Below are 23,182 nucleotides of genomic sequence, written 5' to 3'. Positions count from 1 at the left end.
AGAACCCATGTATGTACACTTAGCAGAACCCATGTGTGTACACTTAGCAGAACCCATGTGTATACAGCAGAACCCATGTGTGTACACTTAGCAGGATGTATTGTTCTGCATGTTTATATTGTTAGCTCTATGGGAGAGGAACATCTGTTGTAATGTTTGCTCTTACATTGCATATGAAGCAATTGTTTCCATCATGCATTATCAGGAACTTTGTTGACAAATGCAGCCTTTATGAAATAAGCCGGCTACAATACAAATACAATTATAATACTTATATGGAAGGAATAACTCATATTTACTATACATTAGAGTTAGCTAGTTTTCCAATTACCTATTGTGTTTCCGGCTGGAAACTATTATTAATGTCCCTGCTGCATATGGCTGGAAAAAATATCTTTATGTGAATGCCGCGACCGATTCTGCGGAGATGCCCACTTGCAGCAGCGGTATTGCAACTCAGTGCGTAGTTAGGCGCACCATCAGTTTAAAGATCAAAGTCGCCATCAGCCCTATATAAGGTGCAATGTCTCCATCTGAACATGGCATCCAGAGTCAGCGGTACTGTGTCTTTATACATATAGTCAGCGACATGCCTGCGTCTTGCAAGCGGATGCGGGACCATTTGTCTACAACAAGAAGATAGACAGCCATTAGGTCGAAACCATTAGTTCGACAACTCAATAGGTCGACATGCCATTAGGTCGACATACCATTAGGTCGACATGCCATTAGGTCGACACTGCCATTAGGTCGACAGTGTCTAGGTCGACGGTCAAAATGTCGACATGGGGTTTTTCACTGTTTTTTTTTTGCCCAAATGTCGACACAGTCGACATGGACACAGTTTGAAGTGAACCGCAGTTTGAAGTGAACCGTGAACCGCAGCCCCTCGCTTCGCTCGCGATGCTTTGGGCACGGTGCCACGCTGCGCTCGGCACACTATTTTATTCTCGCCCTAGTGGATGGTAGGGCATGAAATACCGCCTGTTGGCACATGTTGGCTCAACGAATTGGCGTATGCGGCTCCAGAAGCAGCGAGACTCGCGGCTAAATACAGTGAGTTTTCTGCATTAGCCGCGGGTCTTGCTGATTTTGGGGAATTCGGCGAGGATTTCCCCAGAACATTGAATAGAGCGAGCGACCGGCGCGGGGGTTAAACGGCAAGGATCGCTGGTTTTCTGCAATCCTCGCTGTTTGACCCCCTCGCCGGCCGCATTGAATACCTGCCATTGACTTCAGTCCAGGGAGCAACCTTTGGCCTGTGTGTAGCGTATTGGCATTGGAATGATGCATAATCCGTCAGGTTGTCAGTACACTACGTCATGTAAATGTGCTAGCCTCATTGTGCACAGTAATGTGTTTCTTTACAATTTGGGGTTGAATCTGCTGCAGTATATTGCTGGCTCTGCAAGTTGGGGCGAGTCACTTCTGATTCCTACATTGTTAATAAATGTCCTCACCCAATACCTTGTGTACGACTCTTTGCTAAGGGTATGGGTCATTAGGTCGACCACTGAAGGTTGACATGGCATAGGTTGGCACATGAAATAGGCCGACATGGTTGGAAGGTCGACACAAGCATTAGGTTGACCATGGCAAGGCCGACAGTCAAAAGGTTGAGTTTTTCACAGTTTTTTGTTCTTTGATGGACACCGTCAAAGTGTACCCCATCCCCTTGCTTCACAGTGCCACGGTGCCTCACACGCTCGGCAGACTATTCTATTCTCCCTCCACGTCCTAGTGGATGGCATAAAATACTACCTGTCGGCACATGTCGGCTCAAAAAAATGTGAAAAACTCATTTCGACCTTCTGACTGTTCACCTTGCCATTGTCCACCTAATGCTTGTGTCGACCTTCCAACCCTGTCGACCTTAGCCATGCCACCTATTTCATGTGTCAACCTAAGCAATGTCGACTTTCAGTGGTCGACCCAATGCATGTTGACATAATATGGGTCGACCACATACCTTTGCTAATCAGACACCGACCTCTTTGTCTATTTCCAGGACCGTGTATAATGCAGTCGTAGATGTGCAGTTCATCTGTCTCGTCGCCCCGCACAGTGTGACTCTGTGTAAGTATGACGGTTTCTCTTCTGAATTACCAGTCGCTACAGCAGTTACAGAAGAAGTTTATGGCGTCTTGTCTGATGAAATAGTACATTACTATCAATGGGGCTGATTCAGAGTCGCACACAAAATCTATGGAAGATGCAGTTGCATTTTGTGCTAGGAAATAAATGCGGATCTGCAGTTGTAATCAGAGATGCACAGATGTTTGTGTATACATGGCGGACACAATGCGCTTACACATGCCCATACATGCCCCCAGAACTCTCAGCCCAGCTGTGTACATACAGTTGCTGCCAAGTTGCACACATTTGGCCACAAGTACGGACGCAGCTGAGATGTGTACAACCCTGATTCATCTGTAGATGCTGGAAGATGCTTGTGCTCGGTTGCAGAGTGTGCATAATGTGAAAAAGCTCCACTTAATCCTCTTCTCCAAATTCGTGGCCTAGGACATCATGGAGAGAATGTAATAAGGTGCGAGAATCAGAAAGCATACCTCCCAACTTTTTGTGCTATAGGATCGAGACAAACGCGGCGTGCCCAAAAAGGGGCGTGGCCGATGGAATGGGTAATGGGCATTTTTTGCCACTCTGCAACTCTGAATAGACGCTGAATAGTCTATTCTCTTCAGACTCCAACTTCAGACTCCAACTCCCCCCCCCCCCCCCCCCCCACTGCGGTACAATGGTGGCCCCAGGCGGGACGCTGGACAGTTGGGAGGTATGAGAAAGTGAGAGATTTTGTGAGAGTTATCCACCTTTTTTTTTTTTTTAAGTGGCAATCATTTACATGGCAAAATCAACCTGGTTTTACAGTGTAAATGATTGCCACTTTAACCCCTTCCTGACAGAGCTAGTTTTTGCGTTCCTGACAGAGCCATTTTTTTCAAATCTGACATGTCTCACTTAAGTGGGGATAACTTTTTTTTGCTTTTACTTATCCCAGTGATTTTGAGATTGTTTTTTCGTGACACATTGTACTTCAAATTAGTGGTAAATTTGGGTCGATACAGTCTGTGTTTTTTTGTGAAAAATACCAAAATGTCGTGAAAAAATGGAAAATTTAGCGATTTGCAAAATGTTAAATTTTCTGCTTGTGAGACAAATAATCATACCACTCAAAATAGTTAATAACTAACATAGACCATATGTCTACTTTATGTTTCCATCATTATTTCAACTTCCTTTTAATTTTTTTGGACACTAGGAGGCTTACAATATGAATAGCAAATTCTCAAATTTTCAAGAAAATTTCAAACACTGATTTTTTTAGGGACCAGTTCAGTTCTGATATGACTTTGAGGGACTTGTATGTGAGACACCCCCATAAATGATGCCATTTCAAAAACTGCACCCCTCACAGTATTCAAAACAGCATTTTGGAAGTTTGTTAACCCTTTAGGTGTTTCACAGGAATTAAAACAAAGTGTAGGTGAAATTTCAAAATTTCATTTTTTTTTGCAGATTTGCAATTTTAATACATTTTTCTAAGGAACACAGTACATTTTACTAGAGAAATGTGACTAAAAATTGATTCCCCCAATTATTTTGTTTTCAAAAATATCCTATATGTGGCCCTAGTGTGCACGTTGACCAAACCACAGGCTTCATAATAGAAGGAGCACCTACTTGATTTTGGAGCCTCCTTTTTATGAGATTATTTTTTAGGCACCATGTAGGTTTCTAGGCACCATAAGATGCTAAAATTTAGGAACCCCCCCACAAGTTACCCCATTTTGCAAACTACACCCCTCAGGGAATTCATCTAGGGGTATAGTGTACATTTCAAACCCCCAGGGGTTTCACCAATTGTGGTACAACTGGGCAGTGAAAATGAAAAATTAAATTTTTTACACAAAAATGCAGTTCTGGCTCAAAATTTTTCATTTTCACAAGGAATGAAGGAGACAAAGCACCCCAAAATCTGTGCCCCAATTTCTCCCGAGTACCGCAATGCCTCACATGTGACCAAAAAATACCAGTTGGGTGCATGGCAGGACTCAGAAGGGAAGGAGTGATTTTTGGATTTTGCAGCTCAGATTCTGGTGGAATTTTGGTGGGTGCTATGTCGCATTAGCAAGACCCCCCAAGCACCAATACAGTGGAACCCCCTCACAAGTGACCCCATTTTGCAAACTACACCCCTCAGGGAATTCATCTAGGGGTATAGTGTACATTTCAAACCCCCAGGGGTTTCACCAATTTTGATACAAGTGGGCAGTGAAAATGAAAAATTACATTTTTTTACACAAAAATGCAGTTCTGGCTCAAAATTTTTCATTTTCAGAAGGTATGAAGGAGAAAAAGCACCCCAAAATCTGTGCCCCAATTTCTCCCGAGTACGGCAATGCCTCACATGTGAACAAAAAATACCAGTTGGGTGCATGGCAGGACTCAGAAGGGAAGGAGTGATTTTTGGATTTTGCAGCACAGATTTTGGTGGAATGAATGGTGGGTGCTATGTTGCACCAATACAGTGGAACCCCCCCACAAGTCACCCCATTTAGCAAAGTACACCCCTCAGGGAATTCATCTAGGGGTATAGTGTACATTTCAAACCCCCAGGGGTTTCACCAATTTTGATACAAGTGGGCAGTGAACATGAAAAATTACATTTTTTTACACAAAAATGCAGTTCTGGCTCAAAATTTTTCATTTTCAGAAGGTATGAAGGAGAAAAAGCACCCCAAAATCTGTGCCCCAATTTCTCCCGAGTACGGCAATGCCTCACATGTGACCAAAAAATACCAGTTGGGTGCATGGCAGGACTCAGAAGGGAAGGAGTGATTTTTGGATTTTGCAGCTCAGATTCTGGTGGAATTTTGGTGGGTGCTATGTCGCATTAGCAAGACCCCCAAAGCACCAATACAGTGGAACCCCCCCACAAGTGACCCCATTTTGCAAACTACACCCCTCAGGGAATTCATCTAGGGGTATAGTGTACATTTCAAACCCCCAGGGGTTTCACCAATTTTGATACAAGTGGGCAGTGAACATGAAAAATTACATTTTTTTACACAAAAATGCAGTTCTGGCTCAAAATTTTTCATTTTCAGAAGGTATGAAGGAGAAAAAGCACCCCAAAATCTGTGCCCCAATTTCTCCCGAGTACGGCAATGCCTCACATGTGAACAAAAAATACCAGTTGGGTGCATGGCAGGACTCAGAAGGGAAGGAGTGATTTTTGGATTTTGCAGCTCAGATTCTGGTGGAATTTTGGTGGGTGCTATGTCGCATTAGCAAGACCCCCCAAGCACCAAGACAGTGGAACCCCCCCACAAGTGACCCCATTTTGCAAACTACACCCCTCAGGGAATTCATCTAGGGGTATAGTGTACATTTCAAACCCCCAGGGGTTTCACCAATTTTGATACAAGTGGGCAGTGAACATGAAAAATTACATTTTTTTACACAAAAATGCAGTTCTGGCTCAAAATTTTTCATTTTCAGAAGGTATGAAGGAGAAAAAGCACCCCAAAATCTGTGCCCCAATTTCTCCCGAGTACGGCAATGCCTCACATGTGACCAAAAAATACCAGTTGGGTGCATGGCAGGACTCAGAAGGGAAGGAGTGATTTTTGGATTTTGCAGCTCAGATTCTGGTGGAATTTTGGTGGGTGCTATGTCGCATTAGCAAGACCCCCAAAGCACCAATACAGTGGAACCCCCCCACAAGTGACCCCATTTTGCAAACTACACCCCTCAGGGAATTCATCTAGGGGTATAGTGTACATTTCAAACCCCCAGGGGTTTCACCAATTTTGATACAAGTGGGCAGTGAACATGAAAAATTACATTTTTTTTACACAAAAATGCAGTTCTGGCTCAAAATTTTTCATTTTCAGAAGGTATGAAGGAGAAAAAGCACCCCAAAATCTGTGCCCCAATTTCTCCAGAGTACGGCAATGCCTCACATGTGAACAAAAAATACCAGTTGGGTGCATGGCAGGACTCAGAAGGGAAGGAGTGATTTTTCGATTTTGCAGCTCAGATTTTGGTGGAATGAATGGTGGGTGCTATGTTGCACCAATACAGTGGAACCCCCCCACAAGTCACCCCATTTTGCGAAGTACACCCCTCAGGGAATTCATCTAGGGGTATAGTGTACATTTCAAACCCCCAGGGGTTTCACCAATTTTGATACAAGTGGGCAGTGAAAATGAAAAATTACATTTTTTTACACAAAAATGCAGTTCTGGCTCAAAATTTTTCATTTTCAGAAGGAATGAAGGAGACAAAGCACCCCAAAATCTGTGCCCCAATTTCTCCCGAGTACGGCAATGCCTCATGTGTGACCAAAAAGTGGCAGGACTCAGAAGGGAAGGAGTGATATTTGGAGTTTGCAGCACAAATTCTGGTGGAATGATGGTGGGTGCTATGTCGCATTAGCAAGACCCCCAAAGCACCAATACAGTGGAACCCCCCCACAAGTGACCCCATTTTGCAAACTACACCCCTCGGGGAATTCATCTAGGGGTATAGTGTACATTTCAAACCCCCAGGGGTTTCACCAATTTTGATAAAACTGGGCAGTGAACATGAAAAATTACATTTTTTTACACAAAAATGCAGTTCTGGCTCAAAATTTTTCATTTTCACAAGGAATGAAGGAGAAAAAGCACCCCAAAATCTGTGCCCCAATATCTCCCAAGTACGGCAATGCCTCACATGTGACCAAAAAATACCAGTTGGGTGCATGGCAGGACTCAGAAGGGAAGGAGTGATTTTTGGATTTTGCGGCTCAGATTCTGGTGGAATGAATGGTGGGTGCTATGTGGCATTAGCAAGACCCCCGAAGCACGGTGAAATTATGAACCTAATATTCCATAGATGTGTGGTATATTTTAAAACACTCCTTTATACATAGGCCGGGTTTGTCGGGGCAAGTGTCACACTGGAAAATAGTTTGCTTTCTTATTCCCTTTTTATAGCAAACTTTGCACCTTTTTTGTGTCCTGCCCTTTTTTCCAGTGGAGGGGATTTCATCAGGAAAATGCTGCCCTGGTACAATACGGGGGCCAGTACTAGAAGTACTGGGGCCCTCTGCCTGCTGGTTCCCAAATATTAGGCCCTTTATGACTTCCTCTTGAAAGTGCATAAATGTCCCCCTCTGGCCGGTAGAACGGAATAGCACGTAAGCGTTATACAGTGCCATCTGGATGATATACACGGCCACCTTCTTGTACCAGATTTTTGTTTTCCGCAGGGCACTGTACGGCTTCAGTACCTGATCTGAAAGATCCACTCCGCCCATGTACCTATTGTAATCCAGGATACAATTAGGTTTTGAGGTGTGGGTACTGGTACCTCGTACAGGGACGGAGGTGGTACTGTCTCCGTGAATTGTTGTCAGTATAAGGACATCCCTCTTGTCCTTATATTTGACCAACAACATATTTTCGTTGCATATTCCCCTGCTTTCACCCCTTCTCATTACTTGGGCAATGTGCGTTTTTGGGAGGCCTCTTTGGTTCTTGCGCACAGTACCGCAAGCTGCTGTACCTCTTGAACCAAGGGCCTTAAACAGGGGGATGCTGGTGTAAAAGTTATCCACATAGAGGTGATAACCTTTATCCAGGAAGGGGTGCACTAAATCCCAGACAATTTTCCCACTAACACCTACGAGGGAGGGGGGGCATTCTGGCGGTTCAATTCTTGAATCCTTCCCTTCATAAACCCTAAACCTGTGGGTGTACCCTGAGGTGCTTTCACACAGTTTATACATTTTTATGCCATACCTTGCCCTCTTACTGGGAAGGTACTGGCGGAATTTAACCCTTCCTTTAAAATGTATAAGGGACTCGTCGATACAAATAAATTTTTCAGGGATGTACACCTCTTCAAATTTGGCACTGAAATGATCAATGACCGGCCTGACTTTGAATAGCCGGTCAAAGGTGGGATCATCTCTGGGTGGGCACTGTGCATTATCGGTGTAATGTATAAATTTAAGAATTGTCTCAAATCGAGTCCGGGTCATGGCCATACGGTAAAATGGAGTACTGTACAGAACATCTGTACTCCAATATTGCCTAATTTCTGGCTTTTTTACTATGCCCATATGAAACACCAGACCCCAAAACGTCATCATCTCTACTGCATCTACAGGGGTCCACCTAGCAAATGATGACGTGGGGTTTTGAGCAATAAACTGCTGGGCATATAAATTAGTTTGGTCCACCATTAAATTTATAAAATCATCAGAGAAAAATAATTTGAAAAAGTCAATTTCTCTGAGACCTGTGGAATCAAATTGGATTCCTGGCATGGCCAAAAACTCAGGAACCTGGGGCTCAAAATTGTCTGGTGGTGGAGTCCATACGAGATCAATTGTTGGGGGGGGGGGTCTCAGCTGCTCTACGGGGGCGTCTTTGAGGGGGTCCCTCATCACCAGAGGAGGAAGAGGAGCTTAAGACGAATCCTTCAAATTCCCCGCTTGCATCACTGGCTGTGTCAGAGTCAGAGGCAAGCATGGCATATGCCTCCTCCACTGAATACATTCTCCTGGATGACTGGGAGGACATTTGGGAGGACATTTGGGATGCCATTTTTATTTTTGTGTTACTGGTAGTGAAATGTTTCAACACGTGTATAGTGTAGGGGGGGGGTACAAACTTTATTTCAACCTGGGGGGAATGTAGTGTGTAATGTGTATGTAGTGCAGAAAAAAAAAATACTTTATACCAAAAAAAAAAATTGAAGGGGTTAAAAAAAAAAAAGGTCCTGCGCCAAAAATTGAGCACAGATGTTGGTCAGTAACGTCTGTCACTGAACAGCGCTCAAAGGCAACAGGAATTTGATCAAAAAAAAAAAAATAGATCAACCCTGTGCCGAAAAAGCTGATCAGTGATGTACGTCACTGATCAGCTCACAGTGGCCACAGGACACCCACAAAATCACAGTGTGTGTAAAAAAAAAATTAAAAAAAGACCACACAGCACCCACAAAAAAAAAAAAAGGTGATCAGTGATGCGACACTGATTACCAGTGAGGGGCAGCAGGTGCACAACCTTTGGTGCAACTGACAGTGCAACTGACAGGTATATATAAAAAAAAAAAAACCTCTGTACCCCCAAAAAAGTTGCTGATCACCTCAGATATAGTGATCAGCACAAAAGGCGGGGGCAGCAGACACAAAATTTAGCACTCTCTGTCACTATCTCTCTCTATCTCTCTATCTCTCACTATCTATCACTCTATGACACTGCAGCAGCAGCACTGACAGGTATATCTATATATAAAAAAAAACCTGCGCCCCCAAAAAGTTGCTGATCAGTTAATTTATACTGATCAGCACAAAAGGAGGGGGCAGCAGTCAGTTATATAAAAAATATATAGCACAATCTGTCACTATCTCTCTCTATCTCTCTCTCTCTATCTCTCTATAACTATCACACTGCAGCAGCACAAAATATAGCACTCTGTCACTAGGCCTCTCTATCTATCTCTCTCTCTCTATCTCTCTCTATCTCTCTATCTCTCTCTCTCTATCTATAACTATATCACACTGCAGCAGCACAAAATATAGCACTCTCTGACACTATCTCTCTCTATCTCTCTCTATCTCTCTCTATCTATCTCTCTATCTAGCTATTACACTGCAGCAGCACAATTTCACAGCACAGGAAGGCACAAGTAGCAACAGGATCCAGGAAGCATCCAGCACACTACAAGCACAGATCAAGCAGTGATCAAGCAGTGATGAAGCAGTGATCAGGTAAGTATGGAGCAAGGTTCTGGTCAGTATATGGCGGCAGGTGGGCACGGTGACCGCACTGCACGCTATTCCAGACCGGAATGGCGTCTGCAGTGCAGTCACCGTTAGTTTAAACCCCCCTCCATGGCTGTGATTGGTCCGTCGGTCCGACGGACCAATCACGGCCTTTGGGGGCGTGCGGGGTGAGGTGGGGTGACACCAGTGTCACCCTTACACCCCGCGGTGATTGGTGCTGTACTTTACAGCACCAATCACCTCCGATCCCGTGTCACCGGCGAACGTTATTCGCCGGTGACACAGGAAAACGCTGTGAATGGCTGTTCACACTGAACAGCCAATCACAGCGATCGCCGACGGGGGGGCGGCATCGCAGCCCCCCCTGGGCATGCACGGACATGTCTGCTGTCAGGGACAGCAGACATGTTGAAACTGTCACCGCGTCTATAGACGCGGTGACAGTTTAAATCCATGACGTACATTTACGCCATGTGTCGGGAAGTGCTTCCCGACCATGACGTAAATGTACGTCAAATGTCGGGAAGGGGTTAAAGAAAGAAAAGAAAAACTTACAAATTCTATGTTAAAAAGCGGCAGGTGACAGATATGATAGCATTTTAGATGGTGCAAAGAAATGGTAATTTTAAAAACGTTTTTCTTTTGATGTAGAAAATAGCTAGTTAATTACTATGGCTATAATTGTGTGTATATCCCCAGGGCCCGGTGTAAGGTTCAGCCTACTGCCCCCCCCCCATAATACTGCCACCAATTCCAACCCCTTAAGGCATACTTGCCCAACATTCCAGAATGACAGGGAGGCACCCCAAAAAAATGGGTGGTCCACCTAGCAACAACTGGGCAAGTCCCCTGGAGGCCGTCCTTTGCAATCCACAAATCCACAATAGATTACAAGAAGGGGGGGGGGGGGGGGGGGGGGGGGGGGGGCAGCAAAGTTGGACAGTATGCCTTAAGGGAAAGTATGGAGGTGAGGTCTTGGAAGTTCCACAGCAGACACTGCATTAAGTACAACAAAGATCCTCATAGACATCCTTGATTTTTTTTGATAGGCAGACTTGGTGGTGCCCCCCAGATCCTGGCGCCCTAATGGTAGAGCCGGCCATGCTTGTCCCAGGGCCAGATGGACTAAGCTTCAAAAGGGATAAAATGGAGAGTGATAAATAACCAACCAATTGGCTCCTGCCTGACATTTTTTAAACACAGTCTGTGACATGACAGGTAAGAGCTGATTGGCTGACTGTTTATCACTCTCCATTTTATCACTTTTCAAGATTAGTGCATCTGGCCCCCGGTCTTTTCTGCACCACCTCATGGTCTGTCCCAGTCTTATCTGTACCCTGCTCATGATCTCTCTCTGTCTTGTTTGAGCTCCCCTCATGACCTGTCCCTGTCTTATGTGCACCCACCTCATGACCTGTCCCTGTCTTATGTGCACCCACCTCGTGACCTGTCCCTGTCTTATGTGCACCCACCTCGTGACCTGTCCCTGTCTTATGTGCACCAACCTCATAACTTGTCCCGGTCTTGACCTGTTCCAGTCCTATCTGCTCTCCCCTCCTGACCTGTCCCTGTGTATGAGAACACATCCCCTGCATGCTGTCGCTAGCAAAAGAAATCAACTGACTTTTATTTGCGAGCGCTGGGACGCCCAGGGAAATGCCCAGCGGTTTCATGGGGATGCCCATAAATCACTGGGCATTCCCCTGCTCCAGCCTACTAGAACCACCCCCAAGGTCCATAAAATAGAACCTCACTGATTGGCAGAAATTACATGGGTAAAATGGCGAGCTTGTGATTACAGGGAAGAACATAATATATATATATCTTATCTAACTAGCTCCAGCCTTGGCATCTACATTTGAACCTGTGAGGATGGTTCCGGGAGCGAAGCTTGCTGAGGAGTATTCCATGTATATGTGTTACAGGCACAAACACTGTCCCCAGCTCTATATCCGGAAAGCCAGGTAACACTTTTATTGTCCAGAGTAAGGTTCCATTGGGATCATCTGTGGTGTAGCTAGCGATCGGTAACCTTTTTATTTAATGCAATGCAGCTTGGTTTCCACAGTATTTGTAAACAAAACAAAACAGGAGGCCTAGAAAAGTTTTTTATCATTTTATTCTGAATTAAAAACACTTTCTGAAGCTTCTTGCATGCTAATTGTATGTACATTTATGGTTACAGGAATGCAAATAGGCTTTTTTTTTTGACGTTTAAGATTTTTATTACTTTTGATGTTTTAGATTTTTATTCATTTTATTAATTTTCATCGCATTTAAAGAGGCTTCTTTTTTTGTCTTTTGCCTTATTTTGTTTCCAGGGAAAACGGATCATGCTGAGTAATGGTTATATACATCACAGCTGCCCCCTGCATTGGGTCCTTTATAAGCTGGAGTACAGCAGACATTGACTAATATTTAATTATGGACAAATATACCTATTATATATGCGCTCCAACATTCCACTTTCTCTGTCTGTCTCTGTAAACATGTCCGCCAACTCCCTCCCACCCTCGCTTATTAAGTTCTGTTTTTACATTATTGCTGTTACAAATCTTTTTAAATGTGATGAGAGCAAGGAGACATTGCGATGTATGGAATGTTTGATATTTTTATTGGGTACTTGTATACTATCACGGCTCCCATCGTATGCCATATGTAATGGCATGCGATGGCATGCGATTTTACCGGGTTTTTAACGCATTTGTGAAAAATCGCATGCGATTGCATGTGATCGCATGCGATGCGATGCCATTTTTCACAAAAATCATGGACATGTGTTGAAATCATGTAAAATGCACCCCAAATGTCATTTTTCACACTGTATCACCCCCACTATCAACACCAACCCGAAGCGTGGCGAGCGGCGGCGGTACGCGTCCTACGACCTTTTCATACCCCCACTAGCCACGTCCAACCCAAAGCGTGGCGAGCGCAGCGAGCCCGCGAGGGGCGGCGGTACGCGTCCTACGACCTTTTCATACCCCCACTATCCAAGTCGGCGTGGAGTTGAGAATAGAAAGTGTGGCGAGCGCAGCGAGCCACCGAGCCCGAAGCGTGGCGAGCGGACGCGGATACCTTCACAGGTATCCATGTATCCGCGTCCCCTCACGGGGCTCGCTGCGCTCGCCACGCTTCGGGCTCGCCACACTTTCTATTCTCAACTCCACGCCGACGTGGATAGTGGGGGTATGAAAAGGTCGTAGGATGCGTACCGCTGCGCTCGCCACGCTTCGGGTTGGCGTTGATAGTGGGGGTGATACAGTGTGAAAAATGACATTTGGGGTGCATTTTACATGATTTGAACACATGTCCATGATTTCTGTGAAAAATGGCATTGCATCGGATCGCATCGCATGCGATCACATGCGATCGCATGCGATGCAATGCGATTTTTCCCTGTACGATGCCCATCGTGGGAGCCGTGATAGTATACAAGTACCGCTTATTGCATGAGGAAATTACATGTAAATGTAATTTTTTCTTATTAATCTACCTGGTTTGTCCATAAATGAATGCTGTGCAGCAGCAGTTCTTGCATTAGGGAATTCACCCATATAACATCAGGTTGTAGTGGTGGGGTATCACCACTGGAGGTCACTCTAGCTCTTGAAATAATACAGTCATCTTTTGTGTCACATTCAAGCAATATCGAGACAGATGAGTACAATTAACTTAAAAACTATTTAAAATCTACAAAATTATATAGATGCTAAATTTAACCAAAATTATTTTATGTTTCATTTTATCTTAATTGTACCCCATGATTTTTTAATATTAAGGGGGATATTCAATCCTCCGCCGCTATTTCCTTCATCGGAAATAGCGGCAGGAGCCTGTTCAATGCTGTCTTCCCCGACAGCATTGAACAGGCTTCTCAGCAAAACAAGCCCGACTTTAGAAGCAGTTGGCTTGTTTTGCCGAGAACGGCCGTGGATCATCGAGCTCCCGGACGTATCTCGTGGCCATGCCCCTTTCTCGATGATCGGCAGGTGGGACATTGAATCCCGCCTGCCGATTTCAAGTCGAGCTGGCCAAGAACGGGACCCTAGATTGAATACCCCCCTATGACAGAATCATTTAAAAGTATCATGAAAAATACAGTCTATATATTTTTTTAGTTTCGGAGGTATGACAAAATGATGCCTACACAGAAACAAAATAACTCTCACAAAAAACTAACTCTCTCTATACATGTTACATCTGCCCCACCTGCAGTGCCCATGGTTTTGCCCATTTTGAGAACAAATTTGTAATGCAATCAGATCTGAATAAAGGCCACTGTGTAATGACATGCTGTTATTTGGTACAAGGGTATCTTTAACCATTTGAGAGATGTGCAAAATAGCCACTTAAAATGCCAGTGTTGCTCACATTTTTTAATATTAATTAAAATAAAAAATGTTGTGTAAAAAAGATTATATGTCCTATATAAGGTAAACATTACAGGTAATTGTGATGAATAAAATTGTTTGCTTGGCAATTTTCACAACAATTTTGTCAGTCACCTGGCACTCAAAGGGTTAAGGTATGGATACAGTAAAAATCTTGAGTCCAGATAATGGAAAGCTATTTGTCAGTCCTGCCCTATCAATCACATGATTGTACTGTATGCTTACTATGGTGATTTGGTGATCTCTCAGTTCTATGCACGTGTTTTTACTATACTGTACATGTCATTTATGTGAACTGTATGTTATGGAATTATATAATAATAGTGGATGTGTCACTTTAGTCATTTTACTTTTCTATTAAAAGTGTTTAGAACATATTAGAAAACTCTTCTATCTGGATAGAGTAAATATGTTACATGTGGCCCTTATTCTGGTTCACTCGCAAAGGCAAAATCCTTCTCAAATGGACAAAACCACGTGCACCGCAGGGGGGGCAGATGTAACTTGTGCAGAGAGATTTAGATTTGGGTGAGTTTTTTTGTTTCTGTGCAGGGAAAATACTGACTGCTTTATTTTTACACTGCAATATAGATCTCACTTTGAAGTAAAACCCCACCCAAATCTAATTCTCTCTGCACAAGTAACATCTGCCCCACCTGCAGTGCACATGGTTTTGTTCATTTGAGAAGGAATTTGCCTTTGCAAGTGAACCAGAATAAGGGCCATAGTAACTTATAATAGGTGTACGTGGGTGTGGTTGAGGGGGCTACCGTGGTGGTCTCTATTAAGTTATATATGAATAAGAAAAATCCCTGATACTGGTAATGTCCTGCTTCCATTTCCTATAAAAGTATCTTTCTGTTATCCCTGTTTTAGGGTAGAAGATCACGATGACCTGTTTCCAATATTTATGCATCACAATGATACCCTGAAAGCCACTTATGGAGAATATTTCCTGGCGGAGCTAATCAAAGCTCAGGACGAGGACAACCACACCATTGTCTGTGAGGTAAGCTCATTTTCTATCTAAAGAACATTGTTTGCAGTTGGAAATTGTGGCGCATGTAAAGTGGGATGGACAGCCATCGCTGTAGGCAAATAACCACTGTGTATACACAAAACTTTTTTTCTCCACTGTAGCAACTGCGCCTAGAGCAGCAATGAAGATTACAAACCACAATGAGGGATAGTTCGGTCCCTCTACACAAATGATACAAAACACAAGATGCGGTGTGATCCTCGTAGCGCTCAAAGTTATAAGTACATAGAAAAAGAGATAGTAAAAAAATGATATCCTTCCCGACGCAGCCTGTTTTTGCCTTCCTGACAGAGGCCTTTTTTTCAAATCTGACAGGTATCACTTAAGTGGGGATAACTTTTTTTTGCTTTTACTTATCCCAGTGATTTTGAGATTGTTTTCCCGTGACACATTGTACTTTAAATTAGTGGTAAATTTTGGTCGATACAATTTTTTTTTTTTTGTGAAAAATACCAAAATGTCGTAAAAAAATGGAACATTTTGCTATTTGCAAAATGTTACATTTTCTGCTTGTGAGACAAATAATCATACCACTCAAAATAGTTAATAACTAACAAAGACCATATCTATACTTTATTAAAAAATCATTATTTTAACCTCCTTTATTTTTTTTGGACACTAGGGGGCAGCAGCGTCTAAATTTTACACTATACGCATTTTAACGCTAGTTTTGGCTGTTCACTTTTGAACAGCCAATAGCAGCGATCGCCCACGGCGGGGGGTATCGCTACCCCCCCTGGGCAATGAGGGAGGATGTCTGCTGTCAGGGACAGCAGACATCATCCCTCTGTCACCGCGTCTCTGGACGCGGTGACCGTTTAAAGTCATGACGTATATATACGTCATGTGTCGGGAAGTACATCCCGGCCATGACGTATATATACGTCAAATGTCGGGAAGGGGTTAAACCAGTAGTTACGTGCTTATATGCTTCGTATGTCCCAGGTATGGAATGTGTACCATCCGCAATTCAAGGATGATTCGTACATAGAAAACAGAAAAAAATGCACATATAGCGTAATCTGTTTCTCAATAGTTCATAATGGGACTGTTTTCCCCAAAAGGACACAAATGAGGTTCTCCTCTGTACAGTGTTGTTATTCTTTATGGGTTCACCTTCTGTGTGCGTAGTAATGGATAGTGCTTACAATAAGCTTACATTCAAACAGGTGGTATAAAACACATCAAGGTATCTTTCAAACGCTCACTTGTATGCTTACATTATCCTCGTGGTGGATCCTCATATAACGGTTTCTTTTCCAATAAGATCACGCATGCTGCTCCATCATCCCTCCAGGAAGTCGCCAAAGGGATCAGGAAGACACAAGTGTCAGAGTCCCGGTAACACACGGGGAAATGCAAGTGTACGTTGCCGGCAGTGGTCCCTGATGCTGGGTTGTTCTCTGAGTACAGCGCCGGTACTGGGGCAGCCGGGATCTCCCTCCTCACCGCCCCTTTACTCAAGCTTCTGAGGGTGAAACTCCTGATCAAACGTGTCTTCCTGATCAAACGTTCTGGGGCAGGCAGGGAGACTTTCATCTCCCTGCCTGCCGCCGTCCTCGGGCTCCCTGCGGCATCGCCGCAGGAGTTAAAATTCGCCAGTCAGGGGCATTGAGCCCCTGACTCGTTGAATACTGGAGCCGGCGAGGCTCCGGAACGCAGCGAGCAGTGGCGAATGAGCAGCGAATCCTAAACAGGATTCGCTGCACATCGTCAGTATTCTCATTGAATACTGCCCAATGTCTCACGAGCCGCACAGTAATGCTGGGGCAGATGTATTAAGCCTTAACAAGAGATAAATGCAAGGGTGATAAGGAGAAATAAACGTCCAGCCAATCAGCTCCTTACTGACTTTTTTCAAACACAGCCTGTAACTTGGCAGGCAATCAGATCCTTATCACCCTTGCAGGGGCGGATTGGGGACTAAAAGTGGCCCTGGAAAATTTCTGAAAGTGGCCTCATGTGGGCGGCAACAAATCAATAAAGGGCGGAGCCAAAATAACGGTAGGCACGATTATTACATCACTATACTTAGATACATTGATGACAGGCAAAACTAATGCCACACACCGTAATGCCCATTACACATCATGTCAGGGCTTTTCAAATTCTCGTAAAATAGGGATAAAATGGATAATGCGCGCCGCAGGCGCGCGTCGAAAACTCACACCGTAATGCCTTTTACACATCATACACCCATTACATAGTATACCACATGCAATGATGGCCTGCCAGGCTTGCTGGTGCCGGGCCCCCGCCCCCCCCAAATAACGATTACACTACAGCACTATGGCTAGTGCCGTACAAGAACCGTTGTTAGTGTTACCTATGATTTTTATGCTAGCCCCTAAGAGAGAGATGGAGCGGAGCGCAGAGAGATGGAAAGTGGAGAGAGAGATGGAGAGAGGAGAGTAGGGGTGTAACAAGAGCTGAGAGAAGCGAGAAAGAAAGAAAAGGGAAGGAAGAGAAAAAAGGGAGAGAGAAAAAGAATAGAGAGATGGAGAGCGGAAGGATGGAGAGCAGAGCGAGAGTTGGAGAGCAGAGAGTGAGCAAGATGGAGCGTAGAGAGATGGAAAGTGGAGAGAGAGATGGAGAGCAGAGAGTAGGGGCTAACAAGAGCTGATAGAAGCGGGAGAGAGAAAAGGGAAGGAAGAGAAAAGGGGAGAGAGGTTTCAGAATGGAGAGCGAAGGAGAGCAGAGAGAGAGAGAAGGAGAGCAGAGAGAGGAGAGAGAGAAGGAGAGCAGAGAGAGAGAGAGACAAGGAGAGCAGGGAGAGAAAGGAGAGTGGCGAGAGAGAGGAGAGTGGCGAGAAAGAGAGGAGAGTGGCGAGAGAAGGAGAGCAGAGAGAGGAGAGCAGAAAGAGAAGGAGAGAGAGGAGAACAGAGAGAAAGAGAGAGATGGAGAGCAGAGAGAGAGAGAGAGAGACAAGGAGAGCAGGGAGAGAGAAGGAGAGCGGAGAGAGAAGGAGAGCAGAGAGAAAGAGAGTGAAGGAGAGCAGAGAGAGAAAAGGAGAGGAGAGAGAAGGAGAGCAGAGAGAGACAGGAGAGAAAGAGAAGGAGAGAGAGACAAGGAGAGCAGGGAGACAGTGAGGAGAGTGGCGAGAGAGAAAGTAGAGTGGCGAGAGAGAAAGGAGAGTGGCGAGAGAGAAAGAAGGAGAGCGGCAAGAGAGAAAAGCAGAGTGCAGAAGGCAAGAGAAGGAGAGCGGTGAGAGAGTAGAGTGGTGAGAGAAAGAAAGAGTGGCGAGAGAGAAAGAAGGAGAGTAGTGAGAGAGAAAGGGGAGCAGCGAGAGAATAAAGGAAAGGGGAGTGAGAGAAAGAAGGAGTGCGGAGTGAGAAAAGGAGAGTTCAGAGAGAGAGAGAGAGAGACAAGGTGAGCGCAGAGAGAGACAAGGAGAGTGCAGAGAGTGTGTGTGCAGGGAGAGAGAAGAGAGGAGAGCAGCGAGAGAGAAAGAAGGAGAGCGGCAAGAGAGAAAGAATGAGAGTGGAGCGGGAGAGATGGAGCGCGCACAGAAAGAGAGAGAGAGAGAGGAGAGCGAGAGGAGTACAGGGAGAGAGAAGGAGAGCAAAGTGAGAAAAAGAGGAGATTGGGGGAGGAGATAGACCAGAAAGAGAGGGAAGAGTGGGGGAAACAGAACCCAGCAAAACCCCCCATACTTTACTTTCAATATATACAAGACAAATAGTGTACCTGAGGCAGCAGGTCAACAGCAGGTGTCCTGTGGAAGAGGCAGGCAGAGGCGGTAGGTCCTGTGGTAGAAGCAGCGAGTTCTGTGTGGAGGGAGCTCCGTTCGGCCAGCAGTGGGTCACATGGAGAAGACTGAGGCGACGTGTCCAGGGCCGGTAAAAGAAGAAACGGGTGTAGTGTAGTGTACCACACCATATACCCCTTATACACATTATGCAACACAATAATAGACCCCCTTTACTTGCCCTTTACATATTATGCCACACGGAATGGGACACAATTCACATTATGCCACACAGAATTAGTCAAAATTCACATTATGCTACATGAAATGAGTCAAAAATTCACATTATTCTACACGGATTAATGCCAAATTCATATTTTACAACACAGATTAAGGCAAAATTCTTGGAGAAGGACTGACGGGGATGCAGGAATAGAGACGGGGGGATTCAGGGATACAGACAGCGTGGAAGCAGGGAAACTGATGGTGAGGACGCATGGACAGTGACGACGAGGATACAGAGACAGTGAAGCACTATAGCAAGCTATTTACTGTGCAAGCCTACCAGGAGTCCAGTGGTGCTCCAGTGGCAGCAGAAATTACTGCCAGTCGCACCCCACGTGGGTACCCTGTGTTGCTCCAGAGGCAGCGGGAATTACAGCCGGATGCAGTCCCAGCAGAGCCCAGCAGGGGTCCAAAAAACTGGCACATCACTGTAGTACTTAAAAAAAAAAGTTTATTTTATTACATCAGTCTAGGTAATAAAAGCTACTATTTTTGAAGTACTGCAGGGCCTGGTGGGGTTCCTGAGGGATCTGGGAAACCTGGAGGACTGTGACCCCACACCCACTAGACAGTGACCCGGCATGAGCACCAAGGTAATGGAGGAAGGCGAGCCCTGGATAGTGCGGTTAGCCCAGGGAGGCTGCACCAGCGGCGTAACTATAATTTGGGCGCCCCCACGCCGATAATAAAGCACCCCTCCACCACCCCGGCCGCCCATGCCCCCCCCCCCCATCCCCCGCATATTTACCTGTATTCGCTGCACTGGTCCCGGGTCCCTTCCTGGCTTCATTCTGATGCTAAACACGGACCATCACAAAATGGCCACCCCCTTACAGCAGACAGTTTCATAGAACAGTCTGCTATATGGGGGCGGACACTTTATGATAGCCCGTCGCAATAGCATCAGAATGAAGCCAGGGGAGCCGGGACCACAGCTGCGAACATAGGTAAAGTTGCGGGGGAAGGGGCATTATAATAGCACCGCAGCCCCCCTGCGCCCGCACTTACCCAGCGCCTCCCCGTGACCGTGGGGACTGCGGTGCTGTAGTTACGCCACTGGGCTGCACTTTCATAAAGTGGTGAACGTGGAAGGCAGCAGCTGTGGTTATTTACAACGATGGGAAGAGTGGCAATGCCATGGTGCCCATGGCTCACCTAGCTAGGCAAGTGCCAGCTAACCCTACCGGGTCCTCCCACACTTGGCCCTATTCCCCTTTCACACTGCTCCACATATGTATGTTGCTCTTTATATATAATGTGTATGTGTGTGTGGGGGGGGGGGGTAGGCAGACCATTTGCCTAGGGTGCTGAGGAAGGTGGAGGGGGAGAGAGGGAAGGGGGAGAGGGGGAAGGGGAGAGGAGGGAGGAGAAGAAGGAGATGGGGCAGGGGAGGGGGCGCAGGCGTTTGAAAAATTTGTGAATGTAAACACAGTATACCTCCTCTCATCTGCACTGCACTCTCACCGGCCGCATCTGCTCCTTCTCCATGGTGCCGACTCTCCTCCTCTCTCTCTCTCCCCCTGGGCGCAAAGTCTTGTTCTGAGCGCCGGGGTTTTTTTTTTCTTTCCCCAGGGCCGAGTCTCCTATGTCTGCTCCAGGGGCGCCGTCTCATCATCTTTCTTTCTGGTGCTGGGTATCCTCCACTCTTTCCCCGGTGCTGAGTCTCTCCTCCTCTCTCTCTCTCTTAGGATCCTTTTAGCCGGGAGCTGCGCTGGCAGGACACAGCAGCACAGGACGTTGATTACGCTGCGCTGCTGTTAATGTATATGACCACCTGTGTCATGTGCGCTGCGCAGATGACACAGGTGGTCATACATTAACAGCAATGCAACCCCCCGCACAGGCTCCCACCATCTGTCCCCGCCCACTTATCAGGCTGCAGGGCGCCGCACCAGACAAACTCACCTGCCGCTACTTTTCTACCAGTAAAGCAGGCTCCAACCCGGCTTAAGAGTGTGCGGACTGTGCGCATGTGCAAATGTCGGCGGCGGCCTCACTAGTGTCGGCCTCCCGGGAAAGATCCCGGTAAATATAATGGCCAATCCGCCCCTGCACCCTTGGATTTATCTCTTTTTAAAGCTTAATACATCTGCCCCAATGACACAAAAGTGAGCAGCTTTGTTCTTTGTCGTCCACTCCCATTTGTTTGACATCACATAAATATTAGCTCTGTTTCTGCGTACATTTAGTTATTTATTACTATTACAAGTGTTTGTAATGTCAAGAGTAAGCCAAATAATGGTAACGGTAATGCTGTGTACACACGGTGCGAGTACCGTGGGATCTGATCGCATCGAACGTCATGTATGGAATCTGCATACAACTTTGACTATATAGTGCAGATCTGCACTATATAGTCAAGGCAGCCAAGACTTTCTGCTTGCGTTACGTGAACGCGAATTGGTGCATGCGATCCCGATGAGATTTTGACTATATATAATCAAAATCTCTTGCAGATTGTACCCGTGTGTACACACCGCAAGAGTACCCAGAAGCCCCATGGACTGTGTGAGTTTAATATCTAAATATCAAGGATCTAATGTAATAGGGTGTGAAAGTAACCAGGTTGATTTTGCCATGTAAATAATTGCCACTTTCAAAAAATGGGAAAACTCTTCCAAAACCTCTCACTTTCTGATTTTCATACCCTTTTACATTTGGCCCCAAGAGTATAAAAAAATGAACTTAAATTTTGACATGTTAAGCAGATGGGAAGTATGCTAGATAATTATATTCATTGTTTTAATCATAACAGCTCTATAGTTTTATGGGTCAATTTACTAAAATAAGGTGTCGTCTATAAAAAAAACCAATAAGATTTGATCTAGTATCTTCTAGAACAGTGATGGCTAACCTTGACACTCTAGCTGTTGTTGAACTACACATCCCAGCATGCCCTGCATCAGTTTTAGCATGGCCAAATAGTAAAACTGATGCAGGACATGCTGGGATGTGTAGTTCAACAACAGCTGGAGTGTCAAGGTTTAGCCATCACTGTTCTAGAAGCTGCTAAATAAATAACAACATCCCAGCTTCAATAGAACTACCATCTTAGTGAATTTCCCCCTAGACTCCAATAAAAGAAATCCAAAATAAATCCAAACGAATAAAGTAGTTTATGATACACCGCTTCTAGTTATTTGTTTGTGTGCTCGAGCTGTATTCCATTTCCTACTTGTGATTTCTGCCCATATGTGTATTGTATGTTGTTTTGGAGCTAATTATAACTGACAATGAGCCATTAGGGTAATAGCTTACTGCAAACAGCAACACAACAAATAATATATTCATGTCACCGGCTTCCAGATCAGGAATAGGCAGAAAACAACAATTCAGGCCATAACAGTAGATCTTCACCAGAACGGTTGTAGATTGGATAGACAAGTCTGTGCGAGCCAAAGCCCATGCCAGTTTCCCCTGCCGAGCATAAAGCTGGCAAACCCTCTCTTCACATATGGTAGATGGATTGGTTAATCAGCCTCCGCTAAGCATTTGCCCCAAAAATACAGAGCAGCCAGATAACTGCAACGCCTCAGCTATTGTGCAACCTCTCGGCTGGGACGCAAACAAGCGTTCCGTCTGCAGGAGAGAGAGAGAGGGAGAACGTCAGCCTGTTTGTGTTGGATCTTTCTCCTGCTAGTTTTATACAACAGCTGGTCGCTCTGGCTTGTTTGATGGTAAATCGTTCTATCTGTATCAAAATAGTAGTTCTATATACCCAAATATTGTTTAATTGGTTCACATTTTATGTCAATAATTCAGTTACTGTAATTGTAATTACTCAACAATGATAGATAGGTAGTTTTAAGGATGCATACACACTGGGCGGTTTTGCCCATTGTAAAGATTTGTTGCGTGTGTGCCCAGATGATGGGGAAAATCGTTGAGCTGAAAAACACTCAGTGCATACACATTGTGCGTTTTTTGGCCTTTGTGGCAATTTTCCTAGGGGTGGAATGACCTTCCATAGC

The 23,182-nt window shown here is 45.1% G+C and overlaps 1 protein-coding gene across 4 annotated transcripts in view; it reads left to right on the top strand.

Moving 5' to 3' along the window:
- The window catches only part of CFAP61 (cilia and flagella associated protein 61), a 256,250-nt gene that overhangs the window by 18,999 nt on the left and 214,069 nt on the right, over positions 1-23,182 (top strand). For all 4 annotated transcript variants that reach the window (XM_083175929.1, XM_083175928.1, XM_083175927.1 and 1 more), the window contains exons 5-7: positions 2,009-2,076; positions 11,643-11,769; positions 15,076-15,208. In XM_083175929.1, the coding sequence (XP_083032055.1) occupies positions 2,009-2,076; positions 11,643-11,769; positions 15,076-15,208 (328 nt within the window). The remainder of the gene's footprint in view (positions 1-2,008; positions 2,077-11,642; positions 11,770-15,075; positions 15,209-23,182) is intronic.

This window comes from Crinia signifera, chromosome 3 (assembly GCF_055691185.1).
Source record: "Crinia signifera chromosome 3, ASM5569118v1, whole genome shotgun sequence".
Classification (NCBI taxonomy): Eukaryota; Metazoa; Chordata; class Amphibia; order Anura; family Myobatrachidae; genus Crinia; species Crinia signifera.
This window is presented reverse-complemented; position numbering and strand designations above follow the sequence as displayed.